This window comes from Balaenoptera ricei, chromosome 11, assembly GCF_028023285.1.
Source record: "Balaenoptera ricei isolate mBalRic1 chromosome 11, mBalRic1.hap2, whole genome shotgun sequence".
Taxonomy (NCBI): domain Eukaryota; kingdom Metazoa; phylum Chordata; class Mammalia; order Artiodactyla; family Balaenopteridae; genus Balaenoptera; species Balaenoptera ricei.
This window is the reverse complement of record NC_082649.1, coordinates 58,361,560-58,378,629: the sequence shown is the minus strand read 5'-3', so window position 1 is coordinate 58,378,629 and position 17,070 is coordinate 58,361,560. Positions and strand designations below refer to the sequence as shown.

Here is a 17,070-nt window from a genome sequence, read left to right as displayed (position 1 = left end):
GGAACTAAGATCCTGCATGCCACGCGTGGCCAAAAAAAATAGAAAAGAAAAAAAAAAAGAATGTGTATATGTGTGTAACTGAGTCACTTTGCTGTACAGCAGAAATTAGCATAACATTGTAAATCAACCATACTTCAATTTAAAAAAAAAGAAAATGATATTTTAAGAGGAAGGCCTGGCACCAGCTTCTTGCTGTCCTGAAGCTTGGGAGCACATGCCCAAAGCAGTGAGCTTGGGCCAGGGTACCAGAAGCTGTGTCCTGCTGCCCTTCTCTCCAGTTCTGCCCGGGAGACCCCGGGCTCCGTGAAGGCGGACATTCTTTTCTCTCCTTCCCGCAGAAGCTCCAGCGGTTAGCACCTCCCTGCAAGCTGATAATGATCTTCCAAATAAACTGAGCAGGGAGAGAAGAGCCCGCCCCTACCCTCAGGAACTCTCCTCTCAGGGAGAGAGGAGGTGGAGCCCAGGGCCTGACCCAAAGGTTTCCAGGTCTGACCAGTGGATGAGGAGTCCTGGGCCCTGCCTCGGGGAGCCCCCGTGCTGGCTGGGAGTGCAGACTCACCCTCAGGGCAGTCAGGACTGTGAGCTGGGGCTTGAGGGCTTATCCTCAGGGTGGTGGAGGTCAGGGGTCAGCCAGGATGGAATCATCAGGGGAGACCCCCCGCTCCCCACTCCCTGAGGATGAGACTGAGATAGGTAATCCCCAAGGCCGAGTTTATCTGGGAGCAGCAGAGGGAGTGAGAAAGCCCTTGTGCCATGGCACAAAAGGGAGAATTTCTCATTATTCCTTTACATTCCACCCCTGCCTCGGCAGGTGAACACACACACAGCGGGGCTGTGGAATCTGTCCTCAGCCTGCACCTGAGTGGGAAGACCACCCACACTAGCGGACGCCTGGGCTAAAAGATGTGGGCAGCGTGGAGGCGAGTGGCGCCCTTGCCCACTCCCGGCCCTCACAGACACGGCCCACCCACACCCCCCAATCAGACAACCCCTCGTTGTCCTCAGAGGTCAGCTAGGACATTAAGGACTCCGAGAAGCCTGTCTGAACCACTCTCCTCCTGGCCTGGGCCTCTGGGTCCTCCAGACACAGCCAATTCTGACCTAGTCGTCTCAAGTCCAACATGGTACCTTTATTGGAATGAATCACACCCTAGCTCCCCGAGAAGGGGCCATTTTTGGATCTCCAGGGCTGGCCTCGGGGCAGGACTGACCCTGGCCCCCCCCAAGCTGCACTGGGACCGGAATTCATGGTCTGAGATCCACAGCCCCAGATCCTGCCACTCAACCCCAGCCCGAGATCATCTGGGGGCCTGGCCCTCAGTCCTCCTGTTTGTCTATTTCCTCTTCTCCAGATTGCAAAGACAGGTTGGAGAGACTGTCTTGGTCCATATTTGTCATCGTGGCGTTGAAAATGGTGTTCCTGGCCACTTCCTCTGTCACATCGTCACATAACATGTCCTCGCTCGACATGTCCTCGCTCATGGTCCTGAAGAAACCATTGGAGAAAAACTCATGAGCTGCACCTTTTTGGGAGCTGAGAAAAGCAGCACCGGCCAGGCCTGGCTCTGCATTCCTGAGAGGTGGGTCTTTCCCACGCCTTGGCGGGTCCCCAGCCAAGCTTCGCCACGAGCCCGTGAGGGACCCTCACCTCCAGGAGCAGACCTGTTCCGTCTCCCAACCCTAGTCAGACCCTTCACTCTTCTGCATCTTTGGGATGCTGTCCACCATCTTCATCACTAGCATTTACTGAGCACTTGCCTCGAGCCACTGTGCCAACCACTTTATTATTTTTTTAATTAATTAATTAATTAGTTAGTTATTTTTGGCCGCACCATGTGGCTTGTGGGATTTTAGTTCCCTGACCAGGGATCGAATCCCAGGCCCTCTGCATTGAGAGTGCGGAGTCCTAACCACTGGACCTCCAGGAAATTCCTCCAACCACTTTATATGGGTGCAACCTTCCCAAATCCCTATGAGACAGGAAGGCTCAGCTCCACGTCTTTACTTCTCTGTGCCTCAGTTTCCTCACCTGTAAAATGAGGGATAGTGACAGGACCTACCTGTCACTATTGTATGTGGTGGTTGTTAGGATGAAATGTGAAAAGGCATGTATCTAGAACAGGACCTGACACATGGTAAATGCTCCATACAGGTTAGCTATTATTATTACTATGCTATCATCCCATTTTGCAAATGTAGAAACTGAGTCTCAGAAGTATTAGGTAACTTCCCTGTGCACATGCTAGGAAGTGTTAGCAGAGATAGAAATCCAGACCCTTTGGCTCCAGAGCCTGTGTCCTTACCTACTAGGCTGTCACTCTGCTGCATGGCACTCCCCCTCTCTACAATGGGGCAAACGCCTATTCATCCTTCAAAGCCCTACTCAAATATCACTTTCTCTGGGAAACCTGCCCCAACTCCCCAAACTGAAGTTCCTCCCTCCTGGGGTCCCTATACGTCCTGTACGTCCCTCTGTCAGAGTCCATTGGTGATAACTGTTTGCATATCTGTCTCCCTATAAACTATGGCTTGCTTAAGCCTGGGGACCTCTTACCTCTGACAGTCCAGCCCTGGTACAATGCCTAGCACAGGTGGTGTCAATGAGAGTTTGCAAAAGGAGGCAAGGAGCAGGAGGATGGCGGGGAGGAGGACTGAGGAAGGCCAAAGGCCCCTGTGCTATTAGCAGAGGGCCCTGTAGGACATCAAGCAGCCTCTGCCCCTCCCTGTTGCTCAGGTCCAGGAAGAGAGTTCTGGGCTTTGCTGGCCCAAATCCCAGAAGGGATGGTTCTACCAATCATCACAAGCCTTCTCCAGGGGCACTTAGGAGACCAGAGACCAGAAGTGCCCATGAAGCAGTTGGGTGGAGCCCATTTCCCACATGGGGTCCTGGGCTACTGGGGCCAAGAGGCCAGAGTCGTAAGTCAAGACTGGGTGCTTTGTGAGGAACTGGGAGTTCAGAAAGGAATGGAGAGGTACTCAGAAAGCTGGTTCCAAGCCAGTCCCCTGTGCCCTGGGAGGGGAGGGAGGCCTGAGTATTTCCAAGGGCATCACCCCAGTCCAGACAGGCACCAGGGGATGAGGAGAGAAGAAGACATGGCCAAGGCTGGGTCAGGAGAGCCAGGCAGGATGGGAGCTGGCAGAGGCACGTGGCAGCATCCAGTAGAGCTAGGGAGTCTGCTGTGGACATAGAGTAGCCTTTGTATCATAGGCCCTTCTGGCAAAGGGGCAGGGATGGACAGTGCTTGAGAACGAGGCCCTGTTCTGACCAGAGCCCAGAAGCCTCACACACCTACCTTCTCTCTGGGGGAAGGTGCTCCAGGCTGTCAGGGATGGGCTGATCTTGCGTTTCTGGCAGCTTGAAGCAGAAGAACAAAGCCACGAAGGCTGAGATGCAGCAGAGAAAGACGGGTAAGATGGCGATGTTCTGGTTGACGACTATCAAGGATGAGATACCTCCAGCCGCCCAGACCAGAGTCAGTAGCCCCAGACCTGTTGCCCTGGAAGGGGAGGTGAAAGTTCATTTGGGGGCTTCTTGGGCCCAGAGACTGGGTAGGGTGGAAAAAGGTTTTAGGGAAAACCCCACACCCTCATCTCCACCCTGTCCCAACTCACTGTGCAACCTTGGAGAATTTAGTTCTTTACTGTTGCAAGGGAGGTAGTAGTTTCTTCATGGGTTCAGGAGTGGGAAAAGTAAGACCACACACCATAGCGTGGGTGTGCGGGGGTGGGTGGGGAGGAGGATGCTGCAGCCATCACCAAGGGCTCCCGTGGAGAAGGGCCTGAACCTCAGAGCGGCCCAGTCACATTTCAGGCTGTCAGTGCAAGTCAGGGACTGGAGTCAGACCGCCTCGGTCTGAATCCCACTTCTGTCACCTGCTATGTTTGACCTTGAGCCAGTGCCCTTATCTCTCTGATTTCCTGTCTGAAATAGGGTTAATGATGGCGTTAGGGGGATTTTTTTTGGTGAGGGTTAAATGGAGTAACCCATGTAAATTGCTTAGCAGGGTGCCTCTCAGGTGATTGCCCAATCTCAGCTGCTGTTATTCATCTTGCTACTGCCCCACACTCCCCATGCCCCCATGGCCATCACCCACCAGGTCCCCTACCTGAGGACAGTGGGGAGGAGCTCAGAAGTGTAGATGTAGAACACGGTGACCGTGGCGGCCAGGCTGAACTCTCCAAGCACGATTATCAAGACCAAGGGGGATTTCAACTCTGTGGTCAGACAATGTGGCCACCTGAGTCTGTGGCCATCCTTCCCTCGGGGCAGGTTGGGGGGCCTGCCCACCGGCCCTCCCTCAATCCCTCTTAGAAGGCATCTGAAGGTCCACCCAGACCACCTGGTCAGCTGGCCAGTAGACTCAGAGGAGGGTCAGTCTGCTAGAGGCCCAGCCAGGCCGGGAATGAGTACATCTGCAGTGGGAGAGTTGGTCAGTGGAGTGGGACCTCTGTGGCCTCTCAGGCCACCATCTACTGTGTGGACTCAGCTGTTGCACCTCTGCCTTCCTGTCTTCCACGTGTTCACCCAGACACAGCTTCACCCGCCCCACGGCCAGCACCTCCCGGAGCGTCCACTCAGCCCCAGGCCTGCGCCTTGTGTGCCGGGCTCCCTGCTCAGGGCTCTCCCCACTTCCCCTTCATCCTCTGCAAGCCTGGTCCCTGGGGCCTGAACAGCTAGACATTCCGGGATGCCCAACTCCAGACACGTACATTGGAGGAGGAAGAAAAGATCCTGGGAAACGCCCTTCCTCAGGCCTGGGGAAGCCGGGAGCTGGACCCCCTGCTCACTGACCTGGAGCCAGGAGTTTCAGCTCCTTCCCTATCAGCCTCTGCTGGACCCTGCCCTAGGCCTCCCCACTCCCCACTTTGGGTCTGACCTTACTTGGCTCTGGGATGAAATCGGAGATCTAATTTTATATATTGGGGATTTTCCTCCTAGTTTCTCTCACACATTTGAGAGTTTCAGACATTTCTGCTTGACTCATTATAGACCCACTTTTTTAAAAAACCACCAAACAATAGAAGTTGAACAATGGCTTTGTTTCCCCCATCTTGTTTTAGCCTGTCAACACTGCCAACATCTGGGAGAGGAAGAGTCCAGGTCAAGACACACAAAATCCCAGACCCCAGGGAAAGTGAGGGAGCCCCTTGAGGTGGACCCCGGATGTAGGCTCCGCCATCCCAGCCCCAGCAGCTGAGGGGGCGCTCGTGGTCAGCAATTCTGATCAGGTGAATGAACACTGACATCTTTTTTTTTTGGCCATGCCATGCGGCTTGTGGGATTAGGATTAGCTCCCTGACCAGGGATTGAACCCGGGGCCCCCTGCAGTGGAAGCTCGGAGTCCTAACCACTGGGCCGGCAGGATATTCCCAACACTGACATCTTAATGTTCACATCCTCAGCCCTGCCACACTCTTCTCGCCTTGTGACCTGGAGCATATGCATCGTCTTAGGGTTCTTTGAAATTCTGAAAATATTGCCAGCCCACCCTCCCATTTCCTTCCCTAGTTCTGAGTTGACAGGGCGCAGGGCACTGTGCCCGCCCTGGGAAGGAGTGGCCTCCGTGCAAGAATTGCTCCTGAGAGTTTGGCCCAACGTTACGCTCAATCTTCAGCGGGCAAGTGATTTTTTTCCTGGTGAGACTACAGATGAGACAGGGCAGGGGAAGCAGTTGAAGAACTACTTTGGCTGCATCTGTTCACATTTAATTATTGACAGGAGTTGGAATCAGGCAGAAGAAGGCTGACCGCTCTCCTGCACAAGGACGATTCCTCTGGACAGCACGTCCTCCCTTCCCAGGCCTCTGGGAGCTGCAGGTGCCCTGTTCGGGATACCCGCCTCCCCTCCAAGAGGGCAGTGCTCTAGTGAACGGCCCCTGCTCAGGACGTGCCGGGGCCTCTGTAGGGCAGGTGGGCTGTGGATGCATGAGGCTAACTGCCAAGGTGTTCTGTTGGCTGGATAGGGGCAGGAGGCAGGAGGGAGGGGTTTGAGGAAGCCGGAAGGCTGGGGCTGCCATCGGGGGTGGGGGGTGAAGTGGGAGGTTAGGGGAAGCTGTACCTGCGGGGAGCAGAAGGCTAAGGAAGCACGTGAGGGCGCCTTGGAGGAAAGTCAGAATCAGGCTTCGCTTCCTCTTCAGCTGCTCAAGGAGAAAGACGCAGCAGAGCCGGGCGGGCACCTCCATCATGCCAGGAATCACTTGTGCGAAGTGGGTGTTCACTCCCAGTTCCCTCATCCTGAGGCTCAGCATATAATAGTTGCAACCGATAGCAAACCTGGAATTCGTTGCCAGAAGAGAGACACTTAGAGAAAAAGACACAGGAAGCCGGGGCCAGGAATAAAGACAGAGGCAGAGGAGAGCGCAGCAGGGCGGCAATGGAGGAGAGAAATGAGCGCAGAGATCTGGGTTCTGCAGGCCGCACCAGGGTCCTCAGGCCACGCTCCCCCTGCAGCCTGCCACGCCCACTGTCTCCTTGTACCCCTGGCCTGCAAGGCCGTTCGCAGTCCCTGCTGGGTACTCACCACATGCTGCACAGCACCAAGGTCACCTTGCGGAGGTGCCTGTTGCTATAGAAGTCCAGGATAGAGGCCGTAGTCACCTTCTTTCCAGGCAGCTGCAGCTACAGGCCAAGCAGGACCAGCCAGAGGCAGGGCCGAGACCCCAGCTTGCTCCTTCCCCCAACAGAACTCACAAGGCCCGCCTGCCCCCAACAGGGCCAGCCTGGCCTCTGTCTTTCCCCTGGCAGGGCTTGATTTTGCTGTCACCATACTCCTCAAGCAGTGGGCTGGGGACACCCTTTGGGCCAAGGTCCCACCTGAAAGGATGAGGAGGGAAGAGGCCCTTGCATAGCCCCCTGCCCTGGTCCCATTCTAGGCTTCTTACCTTATCCAGCAGACTTAAAGGAATGGTCTTCTTGTTCACACCAGCTGCATAGCACAGCACCTGCTTGGCCTCTTTCAGCTTCCCTTTCATCATCAGCCACCGTGGGGACTCTGGGAGAATCCTGCATGGCCCGCCCCTCTCTTACCCATCACTCCAAGATGCCCCGCAGACCCACGTTGGCACCATCCCAGCCTCAGCGGTGGCCATCCTGCTCCAGCATGAGGTGACTCAGATGTTGGAGGCCCTGAAGGCGACCATCAACCTTGGCCTCCCATGCCCACCGCCCCCCCCCACCCGGCAGTCAGCCCGTCCCCTGCCCAAGCCATACACAGTACCCACTGCTGCTCAGTGACACCCTGCCCACTGACTGCCTCTGCAGTACAGCTTCCTTTCCTCGGAGCCACCTCTAAGAGCTGTTTTCTATCTTGGAGGTTGTCCCCACCTGCCAGGCATACTGTCCTCCCCGTCCACACCCTCTATTAGAGCCTCGTTCTTGTAGTTGGGGAATTCTCCTGTTTCCTCTCCATCTCCTAATAGCCTGGAGAGTATGGGGGCAGGACCCCAGGTTTGACCCCAGGGCCCAGCCCCTGCCTAGGTGAATGGAGGTCTCCACTCTGGCCCATCTCCTCCCAGCCACACCTCCCATTGCCTTTGACCTCAAAATAACCCTAGGCCCTTGGTTCTTCCCAATGCTACCAGGTTGAAGAATCCACACAGATTAACATTTAAAGCACTTCTTAAGTGTCCTTATCTTATCAGTTTGTTAATTCCCCCCCAAGCCCGGACCTAGTATGATTATTCCCATTTTATTCTCAGCCTCAGGGAGTAAGGGCTTGCCCAAGGTCACAGAGTCAGAGCTAGTATGAACCTGATAAGGCACTCTTGACAAAACTATGCCATCAGCCCCTGCTGTTTTCTTGCAACTGTCCCTCCTCCCGCCCCAGCCTGGACTCTGTGGCCTGTCACTGTACACACACACCCAGGGCTCTAGAGACAACGTCATCCCCTCTACCTGCCCCTGCTCCTATTCCCCCCGACCCAGGGGCCAGCAACCAGTCACCCTGTTATCCTTCTCCACTCTAAGGCTGCAAAACTGTCCTCAAGAAAGTCACCAAGGGACTTCCCTGGTGGCACAGTGGTTAAGAATCCGCCTGCCAATGCAGGGCACACGGGTTCGAGCCCTGGTCCAGGAAGATCCCACATGCTGTGGAGCAACTAAGCCTGTGCGCCACAACTACTGAGCCTGCGCTCTAGAGCCCTCAAGCCACAACTACTGAGCCCACGTGCCACAACTACTGAAGCCTGCGCGCGTAGAGCCTGTGCTCCACAACAAGAGAAGCCACCTCAATGAGAAGCCCGCGCACAGCCACAAAGAGTAGCCCCTGCTCGTCGCAACTAGAGGAAGCCTACGTGCAGCAGTGAAGACCCAAACACAGCCAAAAAACAAAAACAAACAAACAAACAAAACTCTGTCTCTGAAATTCAATTTGGCACTGGTGCACAGAGGCCGAGTTTTTGGCATCAAGGCTGAGGAAGAAGAGAGGCGTCAATAGCAGGGACAAGGCTGAGGGTAAATAGGGGAACTGAGCAGAAGTCCATGATGATAACAAGAGTACCAGCCTCCAGCCCCACTGGGGAGCAGAGCAGCCTGAGCCAGGCAACTCACTGGCTTTGGGATCCCTCAGGGAAAAGGTACCTGACATTTGATCATCCAGTAGTAGTGGTCCTCAAAGTGTGATCAGTGGATCAACCACATCAGCATCATCTGGGAACTTGCTGGAAATGCAGGTCTTCAGGCCCCATCCCAGTCCTACTGAGCCAGAAGCTCTGGGAGCAGGGCCCTATCCTCAATGTTTTAGCAAGTCCCCGGGTGATTCTGATGCTCCAATCAATTTGCAATCTATTGCCCTAAAGGATGACCAGTCAATGAGCTCCTGCTCAGTTCCCCCCGTTAGCTTCTTAGTGACTTGCTCTTAAATATGAAGGGATGATGCAAGGTCACCAAATATTATTAAAGAAAACCTCCCCAATCAAAAAGGGCCCAAAATAAGTCGAAAAAAATGGACCCCAGAGGACACAGATAATGTAGGGGACAGGAGAGAAAAAAGAAAAGTCTAACTTGTATCCTCAAAACCACTTGAGGACCTCCCTGGCGGTCCAGTGGTTAAGACTCTGCACTTCCAATGCAGGGGCCACAGGTTTGATCCCTGGTTGGGAAATTAAGAGCCCACATGCCATGCGCGGCGTGGGCAAAAAAAAAAAAAAACCATTTGAGACTGTTTCGCAGTTTTATTTTCATAAAACAAATTCCAGGGCTTCCCTGATGGCTCAGTGGTTAAGAATCCGCCTGCCAATGCAGGGCACATGGGTTTGAGCCCTGGTCCAGGAAGATCCCACATGCTGCGGAGCAGCTAAGCCTGTGCGCCACAACTACTGAGCCTGCGCTGTGGAGCCCGCGGACCACAACTACTGAGCCCACATGCCACAACTACTGAAGCCCGCGCGCAGCAACGAAGACCCAACACAGCCAAAAAATAAAAAAATAAAATAAATTAAAAAAAAATCCAAATGCTATCACAAAAAAAATGAAATCAGAGAAAAGGAAGAGCGGTATAATCGAATGTAACGTAGAACTTTTTTGCCTGGAATTTCAGCTAAGTCCCAAAGCTAGTAAGAATGGCTGATAACCTCACCTTCTAAAGAGAGGTGTTACCACATTCAGGACAGGACTTATTAAAAAAATAATAATAATACAAAACAGCCCAGCAGCCACCTAGAAAGGCTGGAAATGTCCTGTTCATGGAAGTGAGAGGGTCTTGAATCACTTCCCCTCCCCATGTTGCTCATCAGCTCAAGCCTGGTGAAGGGCACTGCCTTAGAAAAAGGGAGTCGGTCCTTCCATCCCCTGGCTGGAGCTTGCTGATTCAGAAACTTGTGGGCTTGCCCTGGTACCTGTACTCTAGACAGAAGAGTTTCTGGTAGAGTCCTTGTTGTATCTCCTGAATTTGGAGGACTTACACAAACCCAGAGACTGGGGTCCCTTCTCCCTCTGGGTATGGTCAGGCAGGAGGTTGGTGGCAGCAGCCCACAGTGGCAGCCTGGGGGGTGGGGGCACAAGAGTTTTTAGCCAAGTGGACCCTGATGTCTTGAAGGCACCTCATGTGCTAGGACGAGAAGATCTCTGCAGAAAGAGGCTATGGGGTGAACTGCTAGAGACAGGAGCTGGAGGAAGTCACAAAGACAGTGCCTAGAGCATTTGGAAATGCCAACACTCTGAAGACCCGCAGATGGGCTCCTGGGGCATTTGAACATCTGCCCTACGGAGGACACTGACCATTGATAACACATCTTTTGTCGTTTTTCTCTGGTGCTGGGAACCTGGAATATCAGAGCAGGGAGACAGAGGAGGAAAGCAAAGGTCAGAACAGACTAGGCTGAGCTACCTAGCCACCAGGGAGAAGGTATGAACTGGATATAAGACCAAGTTTTAAATGGGGACATGACTGGATTTTTTAATGACTGCCAGTGAAGCTTAATGATCAAAATGAGACTTTTTCTTACAACCAAGAATGATGGGAAAGAGATACAACCTGCCCAAGATATTGTCAAGTGTCAGGCAAGGGAGAGCTGACAGGACATGTCTGCAGGTAGTGGTTGAAGAAAAATTGTGTCCCATTCAATAAGCTGTCTACTCATAGAATGTAGAACTATGTAGACATCGGCCGGAAGAAAGCCCTAAGGGAGATCAGTGTGATGGCTTCTGGGAAAGCATCTGAGGGCTGAGGGGAGCTGAAATTGTTGACTTGTTTTTCATCACAAACCTTTTGATACTACTTAATTTTTAACCATATGCATCAATTGCATTAATAACATTTTAAAAAATGTTTTAAGATCAAGTCATGAGGGACTGACATATATACACTAATATGTATAAAATAGATAACTAATAAGAACCTGCTGTATAGCACAGGGAACCCTACTTCACTTTGCTGTACAGTAGAAACTAACACAACATTGTAAAACAACTATACCTCCCCCCCACCAAAAAAAAAGATCAAATCATGAAACCCTCTTTCCCAGCTACATGCCATGCTACCTGGCATCAGCTGGGTCCAGGTCCTCACACTCGTTAGGGGTATCTCAACGACTGCTAAAGCTGGTCTCCAGCTTCTGCACAATTTGGAAGGTCTCCAAGCCACCTATGTGCCCTCACATTTAACTGGTAACCCCAATTCTTACAATCCATATCGTGTACGGTGCAGTGGTTAAAATGCAGGGGCTTTGGAGCCGGACAGGCTGAGTCAAATCCCAGGTCTCCCACTTTTCAGCTGTGTGACCTTGGACAAGTTATTTTGACTCCCTGAAGCCTCTTCCCTCACCCCTCCCTCCAGCCTCTGGGACATGAGACTCACGCCCATCTTGTAAAGATAACACGTGATCATGTCAAGATTCAATATAATCATTTCTTCACCCAGAACTGCCTAACCCTTAACAAGGTGATTTCAGCTTGCTCCCTCTCACCTCCCTATCTGCCTTCTCTTCCGTTCCTCTCCTTTTGCCACCTGCCCATAGTAAGCAGTGCCATCTTGCTCTTGTGCCCAGTCCCTCCTCATTACTCCTGCAAGTTTTGCTCCAGCAGTTGTCCCTTCATAGCTTCAGTCTTTCAGGTCTGTGACCGCCCCCCCCCCCCCCCTACAATTAAAAACCTCAGAGACCCTTCCCTGACTCTGCCTTGGCTGCCCACAGACGTCCTCACTTTCCCCCTGCCTGCCTCAGCCCAACACTGGGAAAGTGTCACCTCCTGGATGGATATATTTTTTCAGTTCCTCCTCACTCCTCAACCTCCTGCTGCTCCACGGAAGCCACGTCAAGGTCACTAAGGCCAACAGACCCTTCTCCAGCCTCACCTTTCTTGCCTTCAACCCTGACCATTCCCTTGTCCTTGAACTCCTGCCTTTCAACACCTTTCCTTCTGGTTTTCTGACCACCTCTCTGACATCTCTTTGAGGATCTCCTCTGATGGGGTTAATGCTGGGATTCCCGAGGCTCTGCCCTTGGCTCTTTCTCATCTCATCCCATACACTTTCTCCCAGGGAAAATCCCACCCACTCCAGCCCTTCAAGGACCCTCCACACCCCTCAATCTCCAGCCCATCAGACCCATCCCTGTGCATGCCCTGTATTCGTTTGCTCACCAGATATAAGAGATGAGGGGGAACACAGGTGCCCCACCCACCAGAAACAGCAGCCGCCAGTGGGGAAGGCTGTAGGCAAGTCCCGTCAGGAATATGACCCCCATAGCGAAAAAGCAGTGTCCCAGGATGATGGCGTGGGCCCGGTGCATGCCCACTAGCCACTCAGTGACTGTGCAGAGGCCAAGAGGACAAAATCATAATCAGCTCAGGGCACCCAGGGCTGCCCCTGCCCCCAGCCTTCTGAGATGCCCCAGCCCTGCTCAGGGACTGGGTTTCTTCTGCCTGCTCAGGATCCGGGTCCAGAGACAGCACTTCAAAGCCAGGCAGAGTGCCTCTGAGCCCCCAGGGCACACTTGCCTGAGCTCCAAACCACAGACATAGCCTCCAGTCTGTCCTCAACTTGGCTGTTCCCTCTGAACACTTCCCCCCCTGACCACACGCCTGTCACTGAGAAGCCCTGGCCCTGGGTACAGTACCTCACATGTGGCCTGACACAGGCAAGGCAAGACATCACTGTCCTTGTCTTGGCTCTTAGCGTATCAGTGCTTTGGCAACCTAGACCTCGGCCTTTGTGGAGGACCCAGTTCCCTCTGGCTGGGCTCTGAAAATTTCCCAGTGAGAAGCGGGAGCAGGGTTCCCCAGCAGGTTCCATACCAGGCCACGGCAGCTGTGAGGCTGAATAAATGTATGGGCACTTGGGAATTTTGCATCACACAGGCCTGGGGTGGAATCCCAGCTCCTTCACTTAACTGCCGTGTGACCCTGAGCAAGTTGGTTAACTTCCTGAGGCTCAAGTATCCTCCTCAGCTAAAGGAATGATAGATTAGTGCCTACCGAATAGACAGTTGCCAGGATGAAAGGAGGCAATACATACATATAGAGGGCTTAGCAGCTACCTGGCCCAGGTGGGGGAAGCAAGGGGTATGAAGGGGGGATGTGTGGGGTACCAGGGGGATGATGGTGCAAGGGCAGTGTGGGCACAGATTCTCTGGCATCTCTAGGCCTCCACAGCCTGCCTGATTGGGCCACAACTCCCCCTGTCCTGCAGGCTCCCAGTAGGTACACGCGCGCCCCCGCCCCGCCCCCCGCCTCACTTAAAGACGCGCTGCTGATGGCGTAGCCTACCGCAGCTTGGGATACGCCGAAGCGGAAGAACAGATATTGGTGAAAGCTGTTGACAAAGGCTGTCCCGAAGCCGAAGATGATCAGCCCCAGCAGCGACAGCAGGATGCTTGGGTGGCGGCCCAGCCTGCGCACGGAAGGGAGGGGAGACTGTGCCAAGTGCATGGACCTATGTGGCTGGCCCCAGCCCGCTCCCAGCACCAGAACCAGGCCCCGAGCCTACACCCGCCTCCGGAGGGCCCCTACCCTTGCCTCCCCTAAATTGAGACTCTTCGGCTCTGAATGGCCACAAGGAGGAGGCAGGGGTGTCCCGGGGCCCAGAGGGAACTCCGGAAGACTTACTTGTCAGTTATGAACCCGAAGAGGAAAGACCCTGTCAAGAGTCCCGCCAAGTACATGTTCCGCACGATTTCCGGGTTCGGTTCCTTGCCACACACCAAGTCAAACTGGGGGTTACATGCAGGGATTGGCCACAGGCCTCCACCCAGGGCCTTCTAGGTCGAGACTGAGCCTCCACCCAGGGTGGGCCTTTAGGCAGAAGGGGCCTGGGACAGGGGCAGGTAACTGTGTGGGCAGCATGCCTCAGCTCTGTTACCTCTACATCCCATCCTGCATCTGGCAGACTCTAGGAGTCAGGCCTGGAGAGAGGGACCAGAGACACAGGCCGAGAAGGGGGTTGGGTGAAGAGGTAACCGAGCAAAGGCCAGAATCACCCAAGACCCTTTCCCAAATACAGATGCTAGGCCTCACCCTAGAGAATCAAACTGGGCAGGTCTGTGCTGTGAAGGGCCCAGGTAGCAGCTTAGGCTGAGAAACTCCATAAGAGGTACCAGATCAAAGATGCTTCTTTCCCCAGTTCCCTAATTTCTGTGATTTCAGAGGGCAGAGCCACAACTACAGAAGCAATTCTCTCGGCAGGTGGCAAACCCTGCCACCTGATATCTGCCCCTATTCCCCAATCTACTCTAGCTTCCTGGCTAAGACCTGTAAGACCAGGGCTGGGCAGCAGGAATCCTGTTTCTGCCCTGGCCCTGCCTCTGCGGGTTGACCTTGGGCCAATTGCTTCCCCTCCCTGAGCCTCAGTTTCCCCACCTGTTCAGTGAGGGTGAGGGCAAATCTCTGGGGTCCTGGGTTAGCTACAGACGACTCAGGACAAGGCATACCTCATTGATCAGTGATCGCTTCTTGACCTCAGGATAGATCCACCCGTCTTGACATGAGTCTGTGCGGTTGAGGCCAAAATGGATGATGGAATCCAGATCCCAGTCCACAGGCAAGTACATGAGGCAAGTCAGGAAACTGCCATTGGGTGCTCGGGGCAAGGTCAGATTCAGCTGCTGTTCAGACTCTGACAGGTTGGGGCCCACTGCCAGTATCCAGCTGGTGTTGCAATAGGGCTTCTGTGGTGTGAACACGAAGATGTCAGCAAACAAGAAAAAGGCAGACAGGATGTTGGGAATGAAGGTGAGGGCCACCAGCCTCCGCTGGAATGTGCCAAACTCCCCTACTGCATCCATGATGGTGGCAAACTTATCATCTTGCTTGGCTTCTATGGCCCTCAATCTGCGTAACAGCATGTCCAGAGAACAGGAACGGGGGCTTTCTGCTGCCTCATGTCGGTGGAAGCCCCTGAGATGATGCTGGAATTTGAACTCTACCTTGAAGTTGTTTTCCTTTGCCATCTGTTCAAAGAGAGGATGCAGCTCAGTCTTCACTGACACCACTTTTCAGATATCAGAGACCAGTGTGGGAGGCACTGGCCAGAAACTGGCTTGAAACAGTTTGGATTCCAACCTTGATGTTCTCTGTACTTCCCTCCTTTGCTTCTGAAATTTCTTAATTTGTCCCCCATTGGCCCACCCATCCCTGATGTGTATAGAGCACTTAAGATTTTTTAATGTTTTAGAAAATGCTCTGCTTCTGTTATCATGGATGACTAAGTTCTGAGGAGCTCTCCTGCAACTTCCCCACAATGGAAACTTTGTTTACACACACACTGAGGCACCACCAGTCTTGCAAAAGGTAGGAGAGGTCTCCAGGGACCATTCCTTAAAAAAAACAAAACAGGGACTTCCCTGGTGGCACAGTGGTTAAGAATCCGCCTGCCAATTCAGGGGACACGGGTTCGAGCCCTGGTCTGGGAAGATCCCACATGCCGCGGAACAGCTAAGCCCGTGCGCCACAACTACTGAGCCTGCGTTCTAGAGCCACGAGCCATAACTACTGAAGCCCGTGTGCCTAGAGCCCATGCTCTGCAACAGGAGAAGCCACTGCAATGAGAAGCCCGCGAACTGCAAGGAAGAGTAGCTCCTGCTCCCCGCAACTAGAGAAAGCCAGCGCGCAGCAACAAAGACCCAATGCAGCCAAAAATAAATTAATTAAAAAAACAAAACACACACACACACACACACACACACACACACACACACATCTGGCTCTGAAGTGGCCATGAACTGAGGCCAAGGTGGGTGGCTGCAAGCCTTGGCCACAGAGGTGAGGACACAGGGCTGGTGCCATGGGGCACCAAAATGGTAGGGTGACAGCAGTAGAGAGCCAAGCTGGAAAGGCAGGCGGAGGGGAGGAGTGAGGTAGCAACACTGACTGTAAGGATATTACCTTGGAACAGCAGCAAAATGGGGAAACTAAGCGGGGCTGAAGAGGTCCTGGGTTGGGGTACCCCTTGGCTACCAGCAAAAGCAGATGCAGGTCTTCTATGAAGGAAAATTTCTCCAAACTAAGCTTGCAAGGCTCTCACAGATTAAGATCAAGCCAAGGGCTCAAAACAAATATTACCTAACCCACTAGAAGTTAAGTCATTCTGAGAGTAAGATGGAAGTTATAATTACAGAAATGGACTTACAACCAGAGGCAAAAAGCAGACACCTTTGGAGGGAAGACACAACTTCTAAAAATAAAAACTATTGAATAACAAGTTGTTGAAATAAACACACTAAAGGGAAGGTTAAATAGATTCTACACAAAGATGAATTAGAAGATAGAAGATTTAACGTTCATCTAGTTGCAGGCCCAGTGGGAGAAAGAGAGAAGTGATATTTAAAGAGATAAAAGCAATCCATTTTCTAAAATTTGAAAAACATGAATCCTTAGAATCAGGAAACAGTGTATCCCAAGCAGGATAAATAAAAGAGAAACTCACTGTAACAAAGCTGCAGAACACCAGTGACAAAGAAAAGATTTTCAAAAACATCTAGAGAGAAGATAGATCATGGACAAATGAGCCATGTCTACAGACTTCTGTTAAGAAACGGAAGTTGGGGCTTCCCTGGTGGCGCAGTGGTTGAGAATCTGCCTGCTAATGCAGGGGACACGGGTTTGAGCCCTGGTCTGGGAAGATCCCACATGCCGCGGAGCAACTGGGCCCATGAGCCACAATTACTGAGCCTGTGTGTCTGGAGCTTGTGCTCCGCAACAAGAGAGGCTGCGATAGTGAGAGGCCCGTGCACCGCGATGAAGAGTGGCCCCCGCTTGCCACAACTAGAGAAAGCCCTCACACAGAAACAAAGACCCAACACAGCCATAAATAATAAATAAATAAATTAAAAAAAAAAAAAAAAAGAAACGAAAGTTGTGGACAACATATCTGGAGGAATTTTATCTTAAAACTGACCAAACCCATATTGTGTAAGATAAAACACTTGAATCATTGAGGATCCAAGTTGTGATCTGAAGTCTGTGACATTTTCATAAGGGTAAAATGTTACCACTACTTTAATTACTGTTATAAATAGCTTTATAATGTTGAAGACTCATTGTTTAACTCTAAGACTTTTGAATTTTCTTTTTCTTTTCTTTTTTTTAAGAAATAACCAAAAGTTGCTAAGCAACAAGGAAACCAGAAGAGAGTGAAGAGTA

General features: G+C 52.5%; 1 protein-coding gene across 1 annotated transcript; it reads right to left on the bottom strand.

Annotated features, from left to right (window-relative positions):
- Nucleotides 1–1,256: 1,256 nt before the first annotated feature.
- Nucleotides 1,257–14,879, bottom strand: SLC22A14 (solute carrier family 22 member 14). Its single transcript, XM_059937578.1, has 10 exons — nt 14,361–14,879; nt 13,540–13,643; nt 13,170–13,324; nt 12,076–12,244; nt 6,882–7,002; nt 6,521–6,618; nt 6,059–6,273; nt 4,107–4,260; nt 3,294–3,497; nt 1,257–1,486 (listed from the first exon to the last, which is right to left on the bottom strand). Exons 1-10 carry the CDS (start codon nt 14,877–14,879, stop codon nt 1,318–1,320), a joined length of 1,908 nt encoding a protein of 635 aa, XP_059793561.1. The 3' UTR covers nt 1,257–1,317.
- Nucleotides 14,880–17,070: the final 2,191 nt, after the last annotated feature.